We start from the raw sequence: 22,453 nt of genomic DNA, 5'->3' as shown, positions 1-22,453 counted from the left end.
AAAGAGAAGAAAAATTAATTACTCATTTGAAATTAAAATTCATAACTAGCATTCCAGTTTGTATCTCAAAATTTCACGCAACACTAGAAATGCTGTTCAGTGACAAGCAGCCTCTCAGAGCACTTCTACCTTGAAAGCTCTTGCTAACATTAGTTCTACAGTACTATAGCATTTATAAAGACTTTCTAAAACAAAATCTCAGTGATACTAAGACTAATGAAACTGGTCACAAAGGGAATCCTCTATACCCTTTAGAAAAGGACCACTTTAAAAAAAAAAAAAAGACTTTGGTGTGGTTGCCATTGATACTTATGTACTTTGTGGGACCATGCTTCTGTTGTTGAAGCTGTTGCAGAGACATACAGATACCTTGCATGAACTTGGTTTGGACAAAGCTACTTTCTGTCACAACAAAACTACTACATAAAAACCTGTCTGGATCTAGACTGAAGTTTTCTGCTTAATTTCTAAGGGGCTTTTCTGCAGCAAGGGATCATCTAAATCAGAATGTACATATGCAAACACAGAATCTCACTCACTGCACATGCCAGGCACTGAATTCTCTTACAGTTTTCCCTAACGTGCTGTGACACTCAGTATAGGGGTGTTCCATATAAACTGAAATGACAAGTTAGTGTCTACCTTTACATGACTGTATTCACACATCACTGCATTCCACATGAGAATTTATTGAATCATTACTTTTTTTTCCTCAACAGGGACTTCTACTATTAGAGAAACGTATCAAAACAAATTGATTAGAACTCCCCTTACAGACACCAGCATTTCTCATTTCTGAATTTTACCCAAGCATAACTTGAATTCTAAAACTTTGTATACGTAATAGCAGACCAAAAGACCCTTTCCATTTTCATCTCCCTCTATAACAATAGAAAGCTGACCTAATTTTCTTCCTGGAGGAGAAAGTGTATTCATGGTCATCTCCATCTTTTGCTGAAGAAAACTATTAGTTAAGATTTCAGAGGCAGGAATTTGGAAAAACTTTTCCTGGAAGAGAACAGAAGAGAGTGAGGTGTTGAAAGAAGGGTATGAACTCATTAGCAAGAACTTGATTACTTGTCCCTTTAAAGAAGTAAAAATCATCCAAAAAGTTAGTGAAATAGAAAAAAATATTTCTACTGTCCACATATAGGAAAAAACTATGGCAAAGGGCTGATACTGCAGGATGCATTTCTGCATGGAAGAGTAAAGTAAATAATGGAACGAGGAGATGTTAGATAAACATTTTCTTTAGATATTATTTACAGTAACATCACTGACAAAACTCCAATTTTATAATTTCCGTTCTTGTTACCTAATTTTGTATCCCTCAGGGCTATTCACTTTAGAGCTTCACAAAGTGAACTCAAATTTTTTATGGCAATTTATCATATGTTAAAAATATAAAAATACTCAATAATCTATCCTTTGTGTAATTTTTGTATGAGACACTTAAGTGACTGCAAGTCAGCAGATAATCCAGTGGCAAAACTGACACAAGTAACTACTTTTTCCCCTCCTTGAGTTCTTCTGACTATACAACTTTACAATGTTTTCCTACAAAACTCATATAATGAGAAAAGAACTGACAACATTCCAATAAAAGCGTGACTGGAAGGTAGCATAAAGTTGTACTTCAAAGTATCCCAGCTTCTTCTGAGGCGATGCTGAAGGACTGAAGTTTAGGCTAGGAAGGTACAGCCTGTCCTTGAAGTTACCACCAGCAGAGATGTTAGCAGTTGTTATTTCAGAAGAAACTTGTTTCTTTTTCCTGCAGCTGAGCTGTAAACAGTATCTGATAAGACTCTTGGCTACTGTAAACTATAGATTTCTGGAATTCTAAATGCAGAGAGAGTTTAAAATCTTTTCCCCCACCTCCCTTCTGCATTTTAGTTTCTCCATATAAAAGGAAAATGAAGAGTAAAAAGATGACAAGCACTTTTTACTAGATACATATAGAAAACACTGTGTTTTAAGGAAGACAAATCAACTGCACAAAGAATGAGAAAATGTCTCATTTTATTATATTATATATATTATTATATATTGTGTATTAAATAAGCTGAGGTTCTGTTTAGAAATGAGAGGAATGTACCAAACAAGAATCAGTAAGCAAGAAATTTATTCATCCCCATTATAATTACAGAATAGAAGCACTGTATGTTAATGACTCATGCTAAGGTATTCAAAGAAGATGTGGACCAACAGGGAGGAACTCAGAACAAAAGAGAGAATATTCAGAGCCTACAAAAATTCTGATACGAAAGAAAAAACCCACCTCTGATACTGATAAAAAACTTTTAGATGGAAGAAAATTAAATTAGCTGTGTTTTTACAGCCTTCAGAAGGAAAACTTGTACAGCATTTAGTATCAGGCAAAGTATGTATTCTTCAATGTCTCAATGGTCTTAAGTTGTTTCAGAGGAGATTGGAAGTAGATTAATTCTAAGGCAAGCAAAGTAATGGTATTAAAGTGCTTCTGGAATCAAAGATATATTTGCATGACTACAGCTATAACCTAGTATCAGGGAAAGAAAGGTCTCTTCTAGTTCATGGTTATATGAAACAAACAATCAGGAATTACTCAATGGAATCTATCTGGAGTTGGGAAAAAAAAAAGTAATGACATTTTGAACTGATAAATTACTTGCATAAATCCTGAAATTTATTCAAGCAGCATTCAGGCTGCCAATAAAAGCAAAATTTAGCCACAGAAAAGTATAAACGTCTATGGAGATACAAAATTATCAACAAGCTTCAGCTTTGTTTTTATGCTTTGATATTCTGTACATTTTATTGGAAAATAAATGAATCTGCATCCTGAGCATCTTCACTGATGAGCAACATCAGTAACATTATAACACTTGCAATGGACACCATAAAATGCTGCAGGTAACATAGAATGAATACTTCTAAACATACATTTGCTATTCTAGTAACAAATAAAATTCAAATCCACATAATCCATATAGCTTATCTTTACCTAGGGTTACTTACATAATCAAAAAGATACGCATTTAGAGCTCCTGTTCCATCAACCAGTGTAAACTTCATAACGAAAACATACTGGAGAGGTTCAATACCTAAAACTGAAAGAAAAGATGGATCTGCTTTATACAGTGAATATGCAAGATAAATCATAACAACTCACACAGACAATACCTCTCTTTCAGTGGTAACTTACTTTGAATATTCTAATTAAATCATACATTGATAGGCCAAAAAAGCAAAGGCTCCCAATGTCAAAGAGTGGTTTGGTTTGTACTTTGAGAGTGCATTGCAACTTGCCTAGAAACACTTTAACAGGTGAGACAGTAAAAATACAGGAAGATTTTAAGATACTCTTATCCTAATAGAACAGCTAACCTTGGCTTAGATGTTAGATTCTACCTTTTGGTTGGATCCTCCTACTCCTCTTACCCATACAAGCTGAAAGTCTTAAGTCAGTGATAACCAAGGCATTTTGTATACACACTTAAGAATCGACGCACAAAATTGTTTCAGGACAGTATCATGTCAGCTGACCTTGTGCTATTTCAGTTGGTTCCCACGATGGTTCTCGTTTTTCTGCTAGAGAACTTAGATTCTTGATACTCTTTGGAGTTGAACACTTCTTACATCTAGCATTTAAAACAAGAATAGTGAGACTAACCAAGCACTGCAACATTTATACCGGAGACATTCTACACAGAAAGAAATAATTCAAATTTCCTTAATCTGTGGCAGCTTAAACTTCCTGCTATTTTAAACAACTATTCTACTGGAAACAAGAGACTTAGGCCAAATCAAAACCCTTAATGCTGCTTTTCAATCATTCCTGAGTAGAAACAAACTTGGTCTGTATATCTTACATAGCTAAGCATCTATTTGTATATTACCAGTTGTTGTTTAGCAATGCAGACAACATCTTATTTTACAAAAGATGGAATGAATCTGAACTAGTGGCAGGCTCTAAAAACACAACAGGGTTAGAATAGAAATTTGGCTTTACCTGTGTTCAAACAAATACAAGTTTCTACAAAAGTAAAAACTGTTTCTACAAAAGGTAATACCTCCTATGTTATTATGTTGGCCTACAATGTTGGAGGTGCATGTTGGTGGTATGGCAGTAGAGGTTGAATCTTCCCACCAGTATTCTGTTACATTTTGTTGCCGTGTGACAGATGACAGCAGAGGGGCAGTCTGACATAACAGCATGTGACAAAGAACCATGTATGAAGTGAAGGTGTCACTGAATTCTTCCAAGCAGAAAAAATTGCACCCACTGACATTTATTGATGTTTGCTTAAAGTTCTATGGGGACCAAACAGAATGTGTGAGCACAGTGAGAGGTATGTAGTGACTTCCGGTGGTGGCAACAGTGTGTCACCTTTGCTGGTGCACATTTTTATGAGTGTGGCATGCAGGCTCTTATTCATTGCTGGCAAAAATGTGTAACTAATGGCGGTGACTATGTTGAGAAGTAGTTTCTTGTAGCTGAGAAATTCAGGTTTCAAATAGTGTTATTGTTCTCTTTGTATCTGTTGTCATTTCCAAGGAAACAGGAGGTACTACTTTCAGAGTGACCTAAATATTTCTGAGTTTTCTGAACTATATGCTCCTGCAAAGTACTGGGAAAACATACTAGCTAGCAGTCATTGAAAAGGAATACAGTATTAAAAGTTATGGCAAATACCAGACCTAGATTTGTGTATCACATTCCACATTCTCTGTGAACTGTGGAATTCAGATACCTGTTGAAGCTTTCCCTGTAGAGATCAGCATCTACAAATTGACAACTTTTTTTACACTATTGTGAATCTCAATAAATGGCAATGGCAAAGAAGGCTTTCCCAACACTGGGAATTTAAAAGAGAGTAAGACTTAAGACTGAAATAATCCTCTGGGGCCTCTATTTTTATCTATGTGGAAAACAGCCCACAGCTTACTGTTTCAAAGCAACATATGTGTTTATATTTTGATTTTTGTCTACCAAGAAAGACCAAAAAAATGCTATTTGTCTGTCTAGAAAATGGAAGATTTGGACATTCCGCAGTCAGTACAGACTCATACACACGTTTCAGTTTCTGAAATTACTGCCCCAACCATGGACCACAGGCAAGACTGAAGCTGGGGTGCCGTGCACTTAAAGATATAAGATTTACAGTGTAATTGAGCAAGATAAAATCCAAATGCAATTTAGCCAAAAGGATGCTTTGATATTTGCTTTGTATCAAAGACTTCTTAGATAAGTTATCCTTTGAGCACTGCAGTTTGAATTACTGATCTCTATTACTGCAATTCTTATCAATAAATACTTTCAACCTACCCATAATATTTTATGTTTCCTTGTAAAAGAAAAGGAGCTGAAAGATCTAATAATTCAAGATCATCTTCCTTGGATTTCACAGGAATAACACATTTAAATCTTCTCGTAAGCTTCCAGATTTCTTTTAAGGTTCCACCTATTAAAAATGGAAAAATGTTTTCTTAAACTGTAATCAAAAGTAAATAGAAGAACTTGAATTTCTTGGCTGATTAGATGTTCATTTGAGGACAACTGATATTTATCACTAACTATAATCAAGACTTTATGACAAGTAATTATGGCACTGGGTTGTAAAATATTTATGGTATATATCTCTTACTTGTATTGATGAGGTAATTATAGATGAAATAAGTAAAGGTGCATTATTACTACTGACATAAAATGCTCAGTATTATGGAGCCTCAAAAATGCGTTTCTCATTACAAACAAATAAGTAGAACAGACAGATATTTAAAATTGCTTCTGAAAAGGTCTTCCAAGTCCAGTGACACAGTTTATACCTTTCATATATACCTGAACTCTCATCCCAGAGATTAATACATAAAATTCAGAGTAGTTTTAACTATGGCATTGCTAAGAGGCCTCCAGAGTTGTTTTTTTTTAAATATAAAGCTGCACCAACTGAATGTATTCTTAGTCATAAGAGAGGAGTATAAAAGAGGGTCAAGCAGGGGTTAGCAGCGATTTGAATCACACTGATTTTGAGTAGAAATATTAAGAATACACAAGGAACATTACACTAGCTGTTAACTGAAACATTTAATTCTTCAGTTCAACTATTCTGCAGCAGTAGTTACTGATTTCCCTCATTCCCTTTGGAGGCCCACCTAAAAGTTTTGTCTGTTATCCAACTGTTTCCTCAGTTGCAGCCAAATAAGTGCCAAGCTCGAGGTGAGAAGTTCTTGATAAAGATTATGGTAAGGAATAGAACAAGAACAATTTGCTTGTGTTTAACAAACACAAATAACTTTGATTTTGATCTGCCCAGAAAGTGATGTAATGTATTTGCCCTTTGAGCATGGTCAGTATCCAGAAAAGCATTGAGAAGATTTCTAGGGAGACTTCAAAATCTTAACCTCCAAAAACTTAAAATAACACGTGGCATGGGAAAAGTTCATAATCAATGCGTTGGGAAAAAAAAGTTCAAACACTCATTATGCTCCAACATGAAGTACTTAAATTTACAGACAAAGATACTTGGCTGCTGGCATTTTAATATCTGAAAAAGGTTTACCGTGTTATATCATTCTTTTATTTTGTTTTCATAAAGATAAGTTTGTACTACATAGAAAAAGCCAGTTTCATACACATCAGACATAAGTCTGCTGTCAGAACTAGTCAAACATAAAACAGCAGGAAATAAAAGTAGGTTTGTCCTAAACCCTCTGCAAAGGATTCCCTGACTCACATTTACTTATTCACCTCTATACTTGGGCACAACTGAGGACTTTGTTCTGGAATCAGAATGATACTATATACATACATTTTTACTGTTCTTCTACTCAAAACATTCCTTATTTGTACTGCTAAATTGCTTTGTCTAAAGATCAGTGGGTATTTCTCTTCCCTAAGGCAAACCTGATTTAAAAACAAACAAAACAAAACCAGAACTACAAAAACATGCTATAAGATGCCTTATTTGTCTGAAACAACACTGACATCCAGAGGCTGACAAAGTTAATTGTAGGCTTGTAGGCCTTCCAAACCTTTTCCTTGCAGCAGAAGTCTTCCAAACCTTTTCCATATTAAGACTGAAACTTTTAGACAACCCAACCAGATTTCAAATCTGAACTGAAAAATCAGTAAGCACAGATGGAACATAACATATTAACATTTTAATTTTGGGAATAGCTTGGAGCAGACAGAAGTACCTGACCAATCTTATGAACATTCAAAAATTACTTTTTCCTGTGTGTACATTACAGTAACAAATTTCCAGCTTAGCTCTCGATTTGTTATAAAATGCCTTAATGATCATTGCTACTTATACTGAATACAACTTTAGCATATTTTAACTTTGTTTAGTTATTTGTAAACTCAGAATGGGCACTGTCATAAGAAGTGATATATTTGCAATTTCATCTTACCTTCTATCATAAGCAAGGTATTTTCAGGACGTTGAAGCATTTCATAATGCTTTACAAAATGAATAGTTATTTTCCTTCGGTTCTCGTCTTGTGTAGTCCACATTACAGACTCATACCAGGACATACTCTGTAATTCTGGGTTTGGGGCAGTGGCTTCACAGCCTTGCAAAATGAAGTCAAAGGCATCTCCATTTGGAACTTCTTGCCTAAAACCATTTCCAAAATTAATAAGTAAATAGTAACAACAATCTAGCAAAAAGGAATGCAGACTTCTAAATAAATGTTACAATGTAGTCACAACACTTAGAAGTACATAAAAGAATAGTAGTTTTGTTTTTATATCAGTTAAGGCATTTAGAGTTATATAGTAAATTATAGAAAGATGATTCATTTCCATTTTAACAAACACTAAGTAACATAAGCTTACATATAAGCAGAGGCAGCATGGCAGCATTGTTCACACATATGCAAATCCATGGGAAAACAAATGAGAAATTTAAGGGATTTCAGTTAGGCCGTTCAAAAAAAAAAACCCACACAAATTTGCATTCCACTGTAGTATAACTGAATGACCACTTAAGCTTACATAACATTTAGTTATATGAACATCCATGTTCAGCCTATTTTACTTTGTGTAGCTTAGGGAAAGAATGAAAAACTGCAGTTTAACTTCACATATGCACTGTAAATGGAAAATCTGCAATTCCGTGTAACAGTTTCTTTCCTATCAGGTTAAGATGCATTACTCATATATTTTGTTTCACACACAGAGAAATAAGACAAGAAATTCAAAAATTACCACTATTGCCAAAAACAAAGAGACAGCAGCTGGCATAGATAGAAAAAAAAATACATTACAATGTTTTCTCCTCAGACCTGCCTGAGCTGTCTTAACTGTGGCATGGACAATGACAGAATAAGTAAAAGTTTGGGCTATTTCATAAAACATTGAAGAAAAGTAGATAGCAAACTTCAGAGTAGAGTCAAAAAGAAAATTACGAAACTCCTGAAGTTTATGTTGATGATTTCTCTCTCAAATCCAAGAGCATCTGCTTTCACCACTGAGGAGAATAATTTTTGTGCATAAAACCCAAACTTTGACATTCTTCTGTTATAACTACAAAACTAGCACACAAAAAGTCTTGACAAATCCCAACTTTTATTTCATGAAAACAGTGCTGTAAACATGAACTCTTTCGACCTGTGTTTCTGGATTACTATTTTAAATGGGAAAACAATGGACCTAATATAATAGGTCATTACCCCTGAATACCCAATGAACTCTCTTAGTTTCTATAGTCTGTAGATTTCTTGCACAGATGGGAATGGAATGAACTATTTTTTGAACTAAATGAAACACAGGAGTCATAATCTCCTTAGTGTGGATATACAAATGTAACTAGTTCAATTTTTATCAGTAACAGAGGAAAGAAATGATACTCCTACCTACAAAAAAAAAAAAAAAAAAAAAGGCAAGAAGTACCCACTGAACTGAACAGTCGTCAATCTCACCACAGTCTCTTGTAAGGTGACTCAGCAGCTAAATTTGGAAACCATTTCCAGGCATGTGAAGGACAACAAAATCATTAGAAGTAGTCAGAATGGATTTACCAAGGAGCAGTCATGCTTCATCAACATGATAGGCTACTACAATGAAATGACCAGTCTAGTAGATGAATGGAAAACAGCACATATTGGCTACCTGGATTTCAGTAAGGCTTTTAATATTATCACTCATAAAGATCCTCACAAAGAAGTCACTGATGAATGTGCTGGATGGGCAGACAGCAAGGTTACTGAGAACTGTCTGAACAGCTAGGCCCAGAGGACAGTAGTCAGTGGTGCAAAGGGTGCAAAATCTATCTTGAGGCTAGAAATTGGCAAAGTATGCTAGGGGTCAATATGGAGCACAGTCCTGTTAACATCTTCATTAATGATCTGGATGATGGGGTAGAGTGCACCCTTAGCAAATTTGCTGATGACTCAGAAGAGTGGCAGATATATCACAGTTGTGCTGCCATCCAAAAGGACCTTAACAGGCTGGAAAAATTGTCTAACAGGAACCTCATGAAATTCAAGAAGTGCTGCACTTTCTCAGAAAATAACTCCATATATGATACATTCTGGGGTCCAGCCAGCTGGAAAGTAGCTCTGCAGAAAAGGACCTGGGGGTCCTGGCTGAACACCAACTTGAACATGAGTCAGCAGTGTGCCCTTGCCACAAAGAAGGTTAATGGTATGCTGGTTTGCTGTAAATTATCACTTGCAGGTTGAGGGATGTGATCTTTTCCCTCTACTCTGCACTGATGAAGTCATACTGTCCACTTCTCAGCTCTCCAGTACAGAAGAGACATGGAGATACTGAAGAGAACCCAACAAAGGGCCAAAAAAAAAAAAAAAAAAAAAAAGGGACTGAAGTATTTCTCCTACAAGGAAAGACTAAGAGAGCTGGAGCTGTTTATCCTGGAGGTTAATGGGACATCTCATCAACATAAATGAATACTCAGAAAGTTGTAAAGAGGACAGCCAGGCTCTTTTCAGTTGTGCCCAATGACAGGACAAGAGGTGATGAGCATGAATTGAAACGCAGGAGATTCTGTCTGAACATCAGGAAACACTTTACTGTGCAGGTAACTGAGAAATTGAACAGGCTGCCTAGAAAGATTGTGGAATATCCTTCCTGGGATATGCTCAAAAGCCACATGCACATAATCTGTGTGGCCCTGCTTAAGCAGGGGGCCTGGACCAGATGACTTCAAGAAGTCCTTTCCCATTTCAACTATTCGATGATTCTGTGAACGTTTTGCTATTTAGAGGGAAGACTTCAGTAGAAGTCTGAAAAACAAAAATACACCTCTCTCAAGGACTTTATGAAGAGCTGTATACACCTTACTGCATAAAATGTTCAAAGATTCAAACTCTCACTGAATTTTGTTCAGTCAAGCTCCTGCTTAATATGCTAAGTATGCAAAAACAGACAAAGAACTTCTTCACCACAGCACAATATGTAACAGGAAGGAAAGAGGAGCTCAAATCATATTTTCTTACCTGGCCTGTTAACTTACATATTCTTGAATATTTTCACCTAATGCATACAGCTGAGAAAAGAGAAATCAAATTTCTAGAATATAATTGCAAGGAGTCCAATTTTTGCAGCAGGATGGTAGTATGAATAAGAAATATGCTAACTGAAGTCTTGCAAAACTTTCTGGTTTAAAATCTGTCCCAATTCTGCAGCAAAGAGAAGGCAGTAATTTGTATAAATGGAAATTGAAATGCAGAATGTGACAAGTAAAGAATAAGTAAAAAGTCAAGGAAAACTGTAAGATAAGTACACAGTTAATATGGAACAAACAAATTCCTGTCAATTTTATAGGCATATACAGAGTAGGCAATTATATCCAAAAGAGTGACAGAAATGGTAGAGAGATAGTGATTATTTTCTATTAATACTTGGTAATAAAGATCAGGTACTTGTATACTGTGAAGACAATGAAGCACTTTTCACATTAGCAACCAAGATAATACAATAACATCTGACAAGGAGAAATAGTTAAAGCAGCAAACATGCTACTTTGTACCCAGAGCACTACAAGAAGGGTAGCAGGAGCATTCTGTTGTCTCAGCAAAGTGCATCTAATAAAACTCGATCATACAAAAAATTTCAAATGGACAGGAGAATGCTAAAACACCATCACCTAAAGAAGAAAATAACTTACACCAGTAACTATAAAACTGCTTCCTTAGAGCTTATGCAAGGCTAAGCCAGGCAAAAAAGGATTCAGATGATAGCACTATAAAGTATATTATTCAATATTTTAATCAAAATTGGGCTATGTCAAAAAAACTTTCCCTCATTATTAGCAGAATCTTCTAGGTAAGATTATTTAAGTAAGCATTATTTGTCACAACAAGAAACCACATCACCTGATAAAATGGGTAAGTGAACTGATTCAAGTTAGAAAAAAGGCCAAAAAGCTAAAGTGAATGGTACTGTTCTTATATTTCTGGATCAGGATAAGATATTTTTTCCGGAAGATTCACTTTAGTCAAAGGTATTTTATTAATTAATGCAGACCATAATTTGGAGACTATCACATCTTTTTGCGTATCCTATTTTAAAACTGCATGACAGAAACAAATACTTAATGCAGTGTTAGTATGGGAAAAACTTCACTGTCAAATTTGAAAATTAAGAAAAATTGTTTTGAAAGCACTCAAAGGATTCTGCAATTGCACATCATCTGATGATTTCAAATTTTCTTATACCAGTAAGTTTCAAATCTCTGCTTGAAATGAAATACATTTAAACACAGCTTTTTTTGCACAAAAAGATGAAAATACACTGAAAATACAGACAACCTAAAACATATACAACAATTTCTAAATTACTTTAATTACCTAGAACACTTACAAAGTATTGCATTTGGAACAATGAAGTTTAACAGACTGATAAAGCTTCTGGGGTTTAAAAGATCTCAGCTTTGCTCTAATTCGATACTGTTGAGGAGCTCTGCTGTTCAGAACAGTTTTCAGCATCGTGTTACTCATATCCTGATGATCTGTCAATACTGCAAAATAACAAAAAAAAACTACAAATACCTATTAAATAACATTTGGAACATGGGGAATCATCAGCACAGATAAGCATTTGCCTTACTTCCCTGCTTTTTCTCCTCAACTGCAGCCCCAGTTTTATTAATACAACGTAATACTTCAGATGTTAAATAAAATCATAGTAAGCTGTGGTGTACTTCAGGGTGTAGAAATTCAACATATAGAAAGAACTAAATGTAAACAAAATATATAAATATGCTTTATTCCTTATAAATAAAAACAATTCATAAACTTGTAAGATTCCAATCTTATAATTGTTCTTACTGTAGTAAGTAATGGACATTACTTCAACATTTGAGCTCAACAAATTTTTTTTGTCTAGTATAAATAAAGTTTACTTTGACAACAAAATGTTTCCTACCTGTAGCAGATAATTGCTGACATCTCTGTAATGGTGATTCAAGATCTGAAATCAAGAAGGAATTATTTTCCTTCTTTACTTCTTTATCATGTAGTCACACAGAACCAGATAAACAGACAGATGCGCATGCAAAACAAAAAGCTGAGCAAGGGAGAATGGAAATCCTAATAACATATGGAAATAATACATAAAAGCAAAGCATGCAAGAGACAAATAGTAGATGTCAAGAGCTATTATGTTTGGTGAGAAGTTAGTGCATATATTAAATAGCAACACCCATGAAAATAAACACTTTCAGACTGTATACAGTGAATAGCTGCTAATAGTAATCATATTTATACCTCTGCAATCTTTCTGGACAAAAATATAGATATTACTCAAAAAAAAAAAAAAAAAAAAAAAAAAAGATTGCCTAGTCCCTTCTTTGAACAGCCTCTACTACACATATACAGAGCAGCAAATCTATGCAAAAATCTCTAAATATTTTACTGATGGCTAAGTAATGTAGGATTTTAAAAGCCAGCAACAAAGGCACTATATTCACTATAACAAAGGACTATATTCTAGCTTTAAGGTTTAAATAATGTTCAGTTATTTTTAAGATTAAAATACCTTTAAAAAGTAAGACTGAATTTGGAGGACTGTCCCTGTGCTATTACTCTTCCATGGTGTTGCACCTTGAAACTCTGCCCCTACCATAACTTTTCCATCCAATGGCTTTAGAAAGGATTCTCAGCTGCTAGCAGCTGTTTAGTGGTGCTTCAAGCATCTGCCTTTGAGGAATCCTCCTTTAGAGTAAGGAAGTTATCACACTCCACTTTATGACCTTTATATAGTACATTTAAGGACACTATTTGTATCTAATAATTCATTCACTCCCTCTCAAGAAAGCATTTCTTGTTATATGCGAAATGCTTCGGCTGTGAGATTGTACCGTTATGTTGAAGTCCAGTTTAATAATCCAAAAGAACTCCCTAATGTTTTGTCAAAGTAACATCACACACTTATTTGGACCATATGTATATCTTGACTATATTATTCATATATATATATATATTAAAGAAGAAAGAGCAAGTGAGTTTTTAATTGCTTTTACCTGTATCATTGTCAAAAGTGTCACCTAATTCCAATGAAGATGTGCTTTCCATATTCTGACTGTCTGTCAGTTCCACACATTCTAAGAACCTAAAAATAAAGGGCAACACATTTTCATAGTCTAGTGAAGACTTTCATACACAGATAGACATATAAATTACACATGAACGAAACCTGTGATTTATCAACACACAGGTAAAATGCCCAGATAAATTCTTCAACAGAGAAAACTCAACTGAATCAGAAGCTGCAGGAAGAATGTATATTAATGATGCAGGCAACAGCCTCCTTTCCAAAGCACTTCTGGAATTTCAAACACAATATTGTGCCAAAAGAAATCTGTACTACTGGAAACAGAATTCCCAATATAAACAGAGATGTCAGTTACTTACCTTCTCTTCATGTACAAATTCAGCTCAATAAAGCACTTATCTGCACATGCTCAAAATATCCTCAAATCATCTGGATAACCATCTTCTAGAAATTATGTCACTATGAAACAGTGTATTATTGTGCCTTGGATTTATCATTCTAGCACTATAAGATAAAATCTTAATTTTCAATTTGAAAAATTAGCTTTCACTTACCTACCCTCCTAAATACCTATTCTTCATCTTAACAGTGCTGAAGTCATATTCTGTTCCAGAGTTCCCAGTTCTTACATCCATTTACAATTCTGAACTGCATAGTTATAACTGTTGTCCAGAATCATCTAGGAAAAAATATATAGAACTTACGTTTTCAGTTCCTCAACATCTGGGTTATTTTCTGGTAGGATTCCGATTCCTCGACCGTAACAAGTGCCACCATGAAGATGAAATTCTATATGTGATGATATATCTTCATTTTTAGCACTTGCCTGTTTTGTATGAATACTGTAAATTCTCAGAAAACTTCCAATCTTAAAGAGAAAACAAAGATTTGATAACACAAAGTTAGCTACTTAATTTGAAAATTCATAAAGCTCTCTCTTTTTTTACAGAATCACAGAATAGCTGAGGTTGACAGGGATTTCTGGATGTTTTTTGGATCAAACTCATTGCTGAAAGCAGAGTTAACTCAAGCAGGTCACTTGAGGCCTTATCCAGCTGGACTTTGAATATTTTCAAACATGGAGACACCAGAAGCTCTCAGGGTGACCTGTGTATTTTGCTTTATCAGACAACATTAACGGCAGCAAAGGCTGCATCCAGAACCAGTGTTTTTACAAAATCTGATTCTCAAACAAATAGGAAGACAGACCAAGAAAGCCAATATATTCCTTTTGTAAGGGCATAATTTGTCTTCTATATTCATCATTCAGCTTTCAAGAGACTGGTGTTGTAATCTTCCCAAGTATGATGAACACTCAGTAATTTACCTCATGTCCATCACCATGCATGGCATACTGTTTAGGTATACATACACAACCGGTTATACACATTTATCAACCATCTCTCACTTTTATGCTAAAGGTAATGTTTTTCAGTGTCAGAAAAAAAGGATGTGTGTTAAAATTTCAGTGATTCTGATGCTATCCCAAACTCTCTCAGCTTTACTCCTCAGGGACATAGAGCGTATGCTTCCTGTTTTGCTTAGTCATTTTGCGTTCTCCCTAAAAGTTGTGTCAAGTTACACAAAGGGACTTTATGCTCCCTTACACAAATGCCTATTCAGAAAGAAATTAAGGATTGGTGATCACTGAATATAATTTTGCAACTTTGATTTTACTTCAAAATTTCACTACCTTTATCTTTCGCACCACCATCCCCCCTCCAAAAATCCCCAAACCTACTCTGTATCATAGAACAGCCTATGACTATATAATGTTGGTATCAAACTGCTTGTTTAAACAATAATTACATATGAAAAAGGTAGCATATTTTGAAATTCAGGCACCTGGGACATAAAAAGTGCACTTGGCTTTTAGCATAGAGTTTTAATGTTTGGTTTGGGGATTTTTGGAGGGGGGATGGTGGTGCGAGAGGTAGATAATCGAGAGACTGAATTATATTGTTAATTTAGCCTTGATGTGGTATAAAGGCCTTTGAAACGAATTTACTAGCCCCCAAATAACTTTTTTAAAGCATAATCAAAGATTCAGGTGATAGATGGCAAGTTATATTCAATAACCTGGATTTACTTTTGCTTTAAGTATCTTTTAAATAGCACTATATAAATGATAAATTATTTTAAATTGACTTCCATTAGCATTAATATTACAGCAGCCAGTCTGTTAAGTCTCATTTCAGCTTCAGCTCTCACTTTAGATACACTAACAGCCACTGACAGAGTAACTTTAATCTCAGAAAGTGAAGAAGTGTGCTTATTAGACTGGAATTGGCTAGGTCTTACAGATTACACGTAGACACATATGTGGATGCATAAAATCAGATAGAGCAGCATCTTGATTCTTGAATCCCCCTCTGTATCACAGAACAGCCTATGACTATATAATGTTGGTATCAAACTGCTTGTTTAAACAATAATTACATATGAAAAAGGTAGCATATTTTGAAATTCAGGCACCTGGGACATAAAAAGTGCACTTGGCTTTTAACATAGAGTTTTAATTAATGTGCACTAGTAAGAGGCTGCTCATTTTGTTCATTCAAAGCATCACGCTCATTTCACACAAGTCATTCTTTGTATTTTCCACAACCACTTAAATTACTGGCAACAGACTGGTAGCATCAGTGTTCCACTACTCATATCATCTCCCACTCAACAGACAAAAAAATCTTACAGTCACATTATAAAGCATCACATCATTGACCTTTTATCAAATGTTTCCTTTAAATACATGCTTAAAAAGCACCAGACGTAGCTGATTTTGTTCTTCCTGTCTTAACCTCTACATAATTCACTTTTCAGTTCTCCTCCCCAAATTAGAGTAGATGTGTACATCTCCGTAACCTCAGTCAAGAAATTTAAATACACAAACTTTCTGCAGAGAAGAAAGTAGTGGATTTGGCATGCAATTGAAGTCATAGCTGAATTGAAGCCATTTTGCTGAAACTGAACCCATATCTAGCATTATGTTCATTATAACAAAAGGGCTTTTGACTATGACTCAGTCATGCTACTGAATATCATTACATCATTTTAATTCACCCTGGAACAGAAACACTCCTTACAGTTGTATCAATACAATAATGTACACATCTATGGCAATATGCCAGAAAAATTCCCTGCATTTTTCAAGCCATCCTTTCCTTTTTATTGCTAATCTCCAACAGAAACAAACAAGCTTCTAGAAAGCAATTTAAGGGCTACTCCAACAATAATGCCTCCTGTTTTACTATATGGCTCACTATGTCAGAGGCAGATCTTGGTGGAATGGCAGTAGAGGACAAACCCTCCTGACAGTATTCAGCTACATGTTGTTGCCATGTGACAGATGGCAGCAGAGGGACAATATGACAAATGGTGTCTGACATGGAAGTGCATATGAAGCAACACTAAATTCCTCCATATGAAAAAAACTGCACCCAGTGACATTGACACTTGCTGAATACTTATGGAGACCAAATAGTGGATGTGAGCACAATGAGGGGTGGATGGCATCTTTCAGCAGTGGCAACAGTGACAGCGGGTCACCTCTGCTGGTGAAGATTTTTATGAGCATGGCACACAGGCTCCTGTTCACTGCTGGTGAAAAATGCACAGCTACTGGCAGTGGCTACATTGAAAAATAGTGTTTTGTAGCTGAGTACTTGCTCTATCAAAACAGTGCTGTTGTGCTCCCTGAATCTGCTGTAGTTTCCATAGAAATAAATAGCAGATAGTACTTTTGGAGTGACCTGTGTATATGTCATCAGAAAAAAGGCTGTTGTAATCGAAGTTTTTTTTCTTTCAGAAGCACCTTATGAAAAAATTAAGTATTTAATATTGGTAATTACATGCACAAACTTAAAACATTATTTGTGGTTGAGGAGAGCCAAGAAATCAAAAACATAAAATGCTGGGTTTGCCTTCTAAAACTGCATGCTGAAATTAATGCAAAAAGTAATGTTTCAATACAACAATTAACTTCCCAAGATGCAGAATCACTACAGAAATATTATTTTCTCCATCCGCGTTTTATAAAATCTCTTCTGAAGGCACTATTGTTAGTTTATATTCACTCACAACTGCATTACAAAGATGCATTATAATCAGCATTTTCAAATACTGAAAAAAATCAGGAAGGTATAAACACAAACACAAAGTAACAGATCTGACTGTGCAAGACAGACCTGCGTTTTCCATAAATTCCTTGGGGGGGCAGCATTGCTTACTCTTAGCAGCAGCGAGTAACTAGTGAGAGTATTACAGCTAAAATATTACTGCATTTCTGTTGTTTACTGAATGCCTGCAGATCACAGTATACACTGTATACTTGTCTGAGAACAAATTATAATCTAAATTAAAGCAAAATCCATGATTTACAAAGTCATCACTGAAATCTAGTACAAAAGTCCCCTAATTATTTGAGTCGACAGCAATTCTATTTACGAACTATCTGCCTACTTCAGAGAAAATTTATTTCAAATGAAATTAAAACAGTAAGAAAAAAATCTGGCAGTATCATAAAATATAGCAGTAATGATACCCTATTTGCAGGACAATTCAAACATGACTACTTTAAAAATAGATATCAAAGCTAAAGAAAATTAAAAAACAAGTCCCATACACAGTTTCCTGTAACTAGTCAACTTAAAAACACTTTTTAGCATAGCAAATTCTCGCAATTTCTTCAAAACAAAGGGTTGCATTTACATTTAGCACTGGTGAATTCCTGAAAGTGATTTGTCATGACAGCTAAATGTTGATGTTTTGTCACCAGTGTCTGTCCAGAGCTTGTCTTTATGCACAGGAATCACTTAAATTCATCTGTATTGATTTTTAGACATATTTTATGGCAGATATTCAAGGTGATTCTTCTGTAATCATTTTATCCTATCAGCAGTTCAATTTCACTAATTGTGCACTTCTTGCATATGACAGGAAGCACATATACTGTAATTGGGTGTGGTCCTTCACATCCAAGGAATACCACCATACCACCAACTTTTCTGGAGAATCTGGGTTGGCTTTTTTTTTTTTTTTCCTTTGGTCTTTTGGAGTACAAAAACAGAAGTAAAGAAAATACCACAGACACATCACAGGAATGCCGCCCAGGCCTGAAAAATACAAAGCTAGATATCACAATTATACACCTCTAAGTCACAGGTTAGACATGTAACTCAGTCACTAGAAAAGCAAGCAAGACTTCTTAGTCCAAAGCATCATCAAAAAAGTCATGAGATTCTATACAGCTGGAGGAACAGGAGAAATTATTCTAAGTCTGTACCTGAACATACAGAATATAAATAATGTCATGAAACTAGAAAGACCAGGACCTTTACATATGCTCATTTTTATTATGCTAACTAGAAAATTATCCTAAAACAAAATTGGCAATTCCTCATGAGAGGAATGCTCAGTACCGCATATTACTGAATGTCTGTATGTGAAGGAAATCTCTAACCAGCTGTGGACACTGGACTCCTACTGTGCACTGATGGATGGATCTCTGACACTCATTGAGACACTTAGCATCGTAGAATCACAGAATGGTCTTTAAAGGTCATCTAACTCCAATCCCCGTATCATAGGGGGGAAAATCAGGTATCTAGTACCTAACAAAATACCACCAATGGAAAAATGCATGCCACAGATCTAATTTTTGAGCAGTATACTAAAGTCTGCATGAATCCTGAGAACCTCTAGAAATACAGGAATAAAAGACAGAAGGATAAAGAAGTAAGACCTACAGGGAGAAGGGGTACTCTGCAGAGCTAGCTGCAGGCTGGGATTCCTTGAAAAATGGGAAAGCCCCTGCACTCAAGGTGCACAGGAGAGGGAAATTCTGGAAAAAGCAGTGAACACCATTATCTCTGCTTAGCTGTAGCTCTGTTTATGTCTTTCTGTCCCAGGAAATAATCTATTCAGAGAGATAACACTTCTGAAAATGTTGTTTGTGTTTTGCTAAGGCAGCAAATGCTGAAAAGTCACAACTTTTATTAGCATGAAGGGAGAGCAGTAACAGGTGACAAAAAGTCCACTTTCAGTATCAACTGTAGCATACCTTAAAAGAGACTTTAACAAATGATTGCTTTCTGACACTGTGCTCTAGGATTTACTATGAACTGACTGTAATATATAAACCAGTTTCTCTACACTGTGCATCGGTTATTTACAACGTTCTTGTCTGAGCATGTAAACTACAGATACAATTTTAATGTAAGAACAAATAATTCAGATTGATTGTGTTTTTTTCTGCCCTTCTGCAGACTGAAAAACTGCATAAAGTGTATTGTTCCTACATAAAACTTCATTTCAGAAGTGCAACTGTCATTGCAAATAGTACAACATGGGAGTGTAACCTAACAGCTCCTCAACAACATGCAATAAAAAGGCAATTCTAAGTTACATTCAGATGCAGAAGAGATGGCTCAAGAATCAAGGACTTTTATTGTTTCTGAAACAATAAACTGGCAAAACACTCAGTACGCAGTTTCTGTCCACACTATCCTAGTGTTTACACTCAGAAGGTGGACACAGATGCAGTAAATATCCACCAGTTCAACAGTACACAAAAATGATTTTCTAAAAATCTTTGTATAACAAAACTCTGAAATAAAATATTATATGGGTAAAAGAAGAGTACTTTAGTCATACTTTCTTATAACACTATATGATTTTCACTAGTATTTAAAAATAACCCTTTTATTATATTAAATTTTATAAGCCATCTCAGCAATTTATTTTTAGATTTTTCTAGTAAAATAAAATTGTGTAAATTGTAATCCAAACTCAGTAAATTTTTCTGAAGTTTAATTATAAGGGTATCATTTTTTTTCTTCAATAACTCTACTAGGGCAATCCACTAAAAAGTGGAAACAAACAAACAAAAGCCCCCACAAAACATGAATATCTTAACACTTCTACAGTTTACATGAGTGAAAGTAACACTTTCTGTGTTTCTGTGGAGAAAAACAGAACCCGTGCTGCTCAGTAGGTCAAGTCAGGTTCCTGAACAGTTTCACATCAGAGCTTCAGCTACACTATGCAGTATCCAACAAAAGCACAGATACTTCAAGTTAAGAAAGAACACATAAGATTGGAAAAAAAAAAAAAAAAAGAGAGAGAATTGATGAAAAACTCCCATGTTGCACATAATCAACAGGAATTCCTGAATATACATAGCATTTATTAAATATTAATTAAAATTTCTAACACTAAATGTTTTCCTTCTTCATTTTCATAGAATGGTTTAGGTTGGAAGGGGCCTTAAGGATCATCAACCTTCAATCTCCCACTATGAGCAGAGATGCAACCCATTAGATCACGCTGCCCTATGTTTCATCCAACCTGACCATGAAGACATTTAGAGATGGAACACCCACAGCTTCTCTGAGCAGGCTGTGCTGGTGTCTCTCTTTTAGTTTAAAACCACTCCTCCTTGTCCTATCACTATCAGACCGTGTAAAAAGTTGGTCTCCCTCCTGTTTAAAAGCTCTCAAGTACTGGAAGGTCGCAACGAGGTCTCCCCAGAGCCTTCTCCTAGTTAAATAAGCCCAGCTCCTCAGTCTGCCTTCATGAAGAGGCTCTCCAGCTCTCTGATCACCCCTGCAGCCCTCTTCTGGTCCTGCTCCAACAGCTTCATATCATCCCTGTGTTGGGGGCCTCAGGCCTAGATGCAGAGGCAAACAACCTCCTTCCTCGTCCTGCTGGCCACTTCTCTTTTGATTTTCTGAAGTTACTCTTGGCCTTCCAGGCTGCAAAACTAATATTGCTGGCTTCTGTCCAGCTTTACATCCACCAGAACTCCAACTGTTCTTTTCCGCAGGGCTGCTCTCAAGGAGTTCTATCCCCAGTCTGTAGATATATCTAGGATTGCACCAACCGAAGTGCAAGAGGTTGTTGAGAACAATCCCAAGATGGACACCTATGAGACACCACTCATCACCAACCTTCACCTGGAATACAGGGTCGCTGACCACAACTCTCTGACTACAACCATCCAAGCGCAGCCTTCAAGTCCCTCCCTCTACAACTTAGAGATCAAGATGTGGTGTGGAATCATGTCAAAGACTTTGCACAAGTTCAGGTAGACAACATCAGTTGCCCTTCCTTTGTCCTCTGATGCCATCACTCTATCATAGAAGGCCCAGAGATTGGTTAGGATGGTGAAAGTCATGCTGGCTATCATGGATCACTTCCTCAATCTCTCATTCCATGAGGATCTGCTCCATGCTTTTCCAGGCAGAGATGGGAGGCATCCTGGCCTGTAGTTCCCTGAGTTTTCCTTTCTCTTTCTTAAAATTGGAGTGATGTTTCCCATTTAGCAGTCATGAGGGACTTTGCCTGACAGCCGTGACTTTTTTAAGTACGATGGAGAGTGGTTCACTAACCACAACATCCAGTTCCTCCAGAACCCTGGGATGCATGTCACTCAGCCCCAAACTTGTACACATACTGCCTCACGATGTAGTCTCTGACTTGTTCTTTGCTTACAATAGGAGGCATATTGCTCACCTCACCCCTGCCTAGAAGTTCCAGGACATGAAAAGCGTGGAAAGCCAGACTGCTTGTGGAGACTGAGGCAAAGAACTCATTGAGCATGGCAGCATTCTCCATGCCTGTTGAAGCCAGTTCTCCTTTCTCATTTATCAAGGGGTATGCTCTCCTTTTCCTGTCTCTTAAGATTAATAAGTCTATAGAACACATTCTTGTTATTTTTCAAAAAATTTCCTCAATCAAAAAAGCTTGGCTCTGCACACTGAGATGGCATCTCCGTATTCTTCCCATGACACATGTTCCTAATTCTACTGCCTGCATTTTCCTTTCTTAATGCAGGCCCTTGCTCGGTCATTTCTGTTTCCTGTCTCATCAGCTTGATTTCCTACACTGATGGACAGAGATTTCCTGTGCTCTCAGGTGTCCTTAGCAAAAGAAAAATTCTGGAAGATAATCTGT

At 36.0% G+C, this 22,453-nt stretch overlaps 1 protein-coding gene across 5 annotated transcripts in view; it reads right to left on the bottom strand.

Moving 5' to 3' along the window:
• POT1 (protection of telomeres 1) overlaps positions 1–22,453 on the bottom strand; it is a 62,952-nt gene that overhangs the window by 1,790 nt on the left and 38,709 nt on the right. For all 5 annotated transcript variants that reach the window (XM_090136849.1, XM_090136866.1, XM_031615053.2 and 2 more), the window contains 9 exons: positions 14,206–14,369; positions 13,470–13,558; positions 12,374–12,418; positions 11,810–11,966; positions 7,396–7,601; positions 5,309–5,444; positions 3,526–3,620; positions 2,998–3,089; positions 903–1,008 (listed from right to left, as the gene is read on the bottom strand). In XM_090136849.1, coding sequence (XP_089992975.1) covers positions 903–1,008; positions 2,998–3,089; positions 3,526–3,620; positions 5,309–5,444; positions 7,396–7,601; positions 11,810–11,966; positions 12,374–12,418; positions 13,470–13,558; positions 14,206–14,369 — 1,090 coding nt within the window. The remainder of the gene's footprint in view (positions 1–902; positions 1,009–2,997; positions 3,090–3,525; positions 3,621–5,308; positions 5,445–7,395; positions 7,602–11,809; positions 11,967–12,373; positions 12,419–13,469; positions 13,559–14,205; positions 14,370–22,453) is intronic.

The sequence above is a fragment of the Phasianus colchicus genome, chromosome 1 (assembly GCF_987193195.1).
Source record: "Phasianus colchicus chromosome 1, bPhaCol1.hap1.1, whole genome shotgun sequence".
Classification (NCBI taxonomy): Eukaryota; Metazoa; Chordata; class Aves; order Galliformes; family Phasianidae; genus Phasianus; species Phasianus colchicus.
This window is presented reverse-complemented; position numbering and strand designations above follow the sequence as displayed.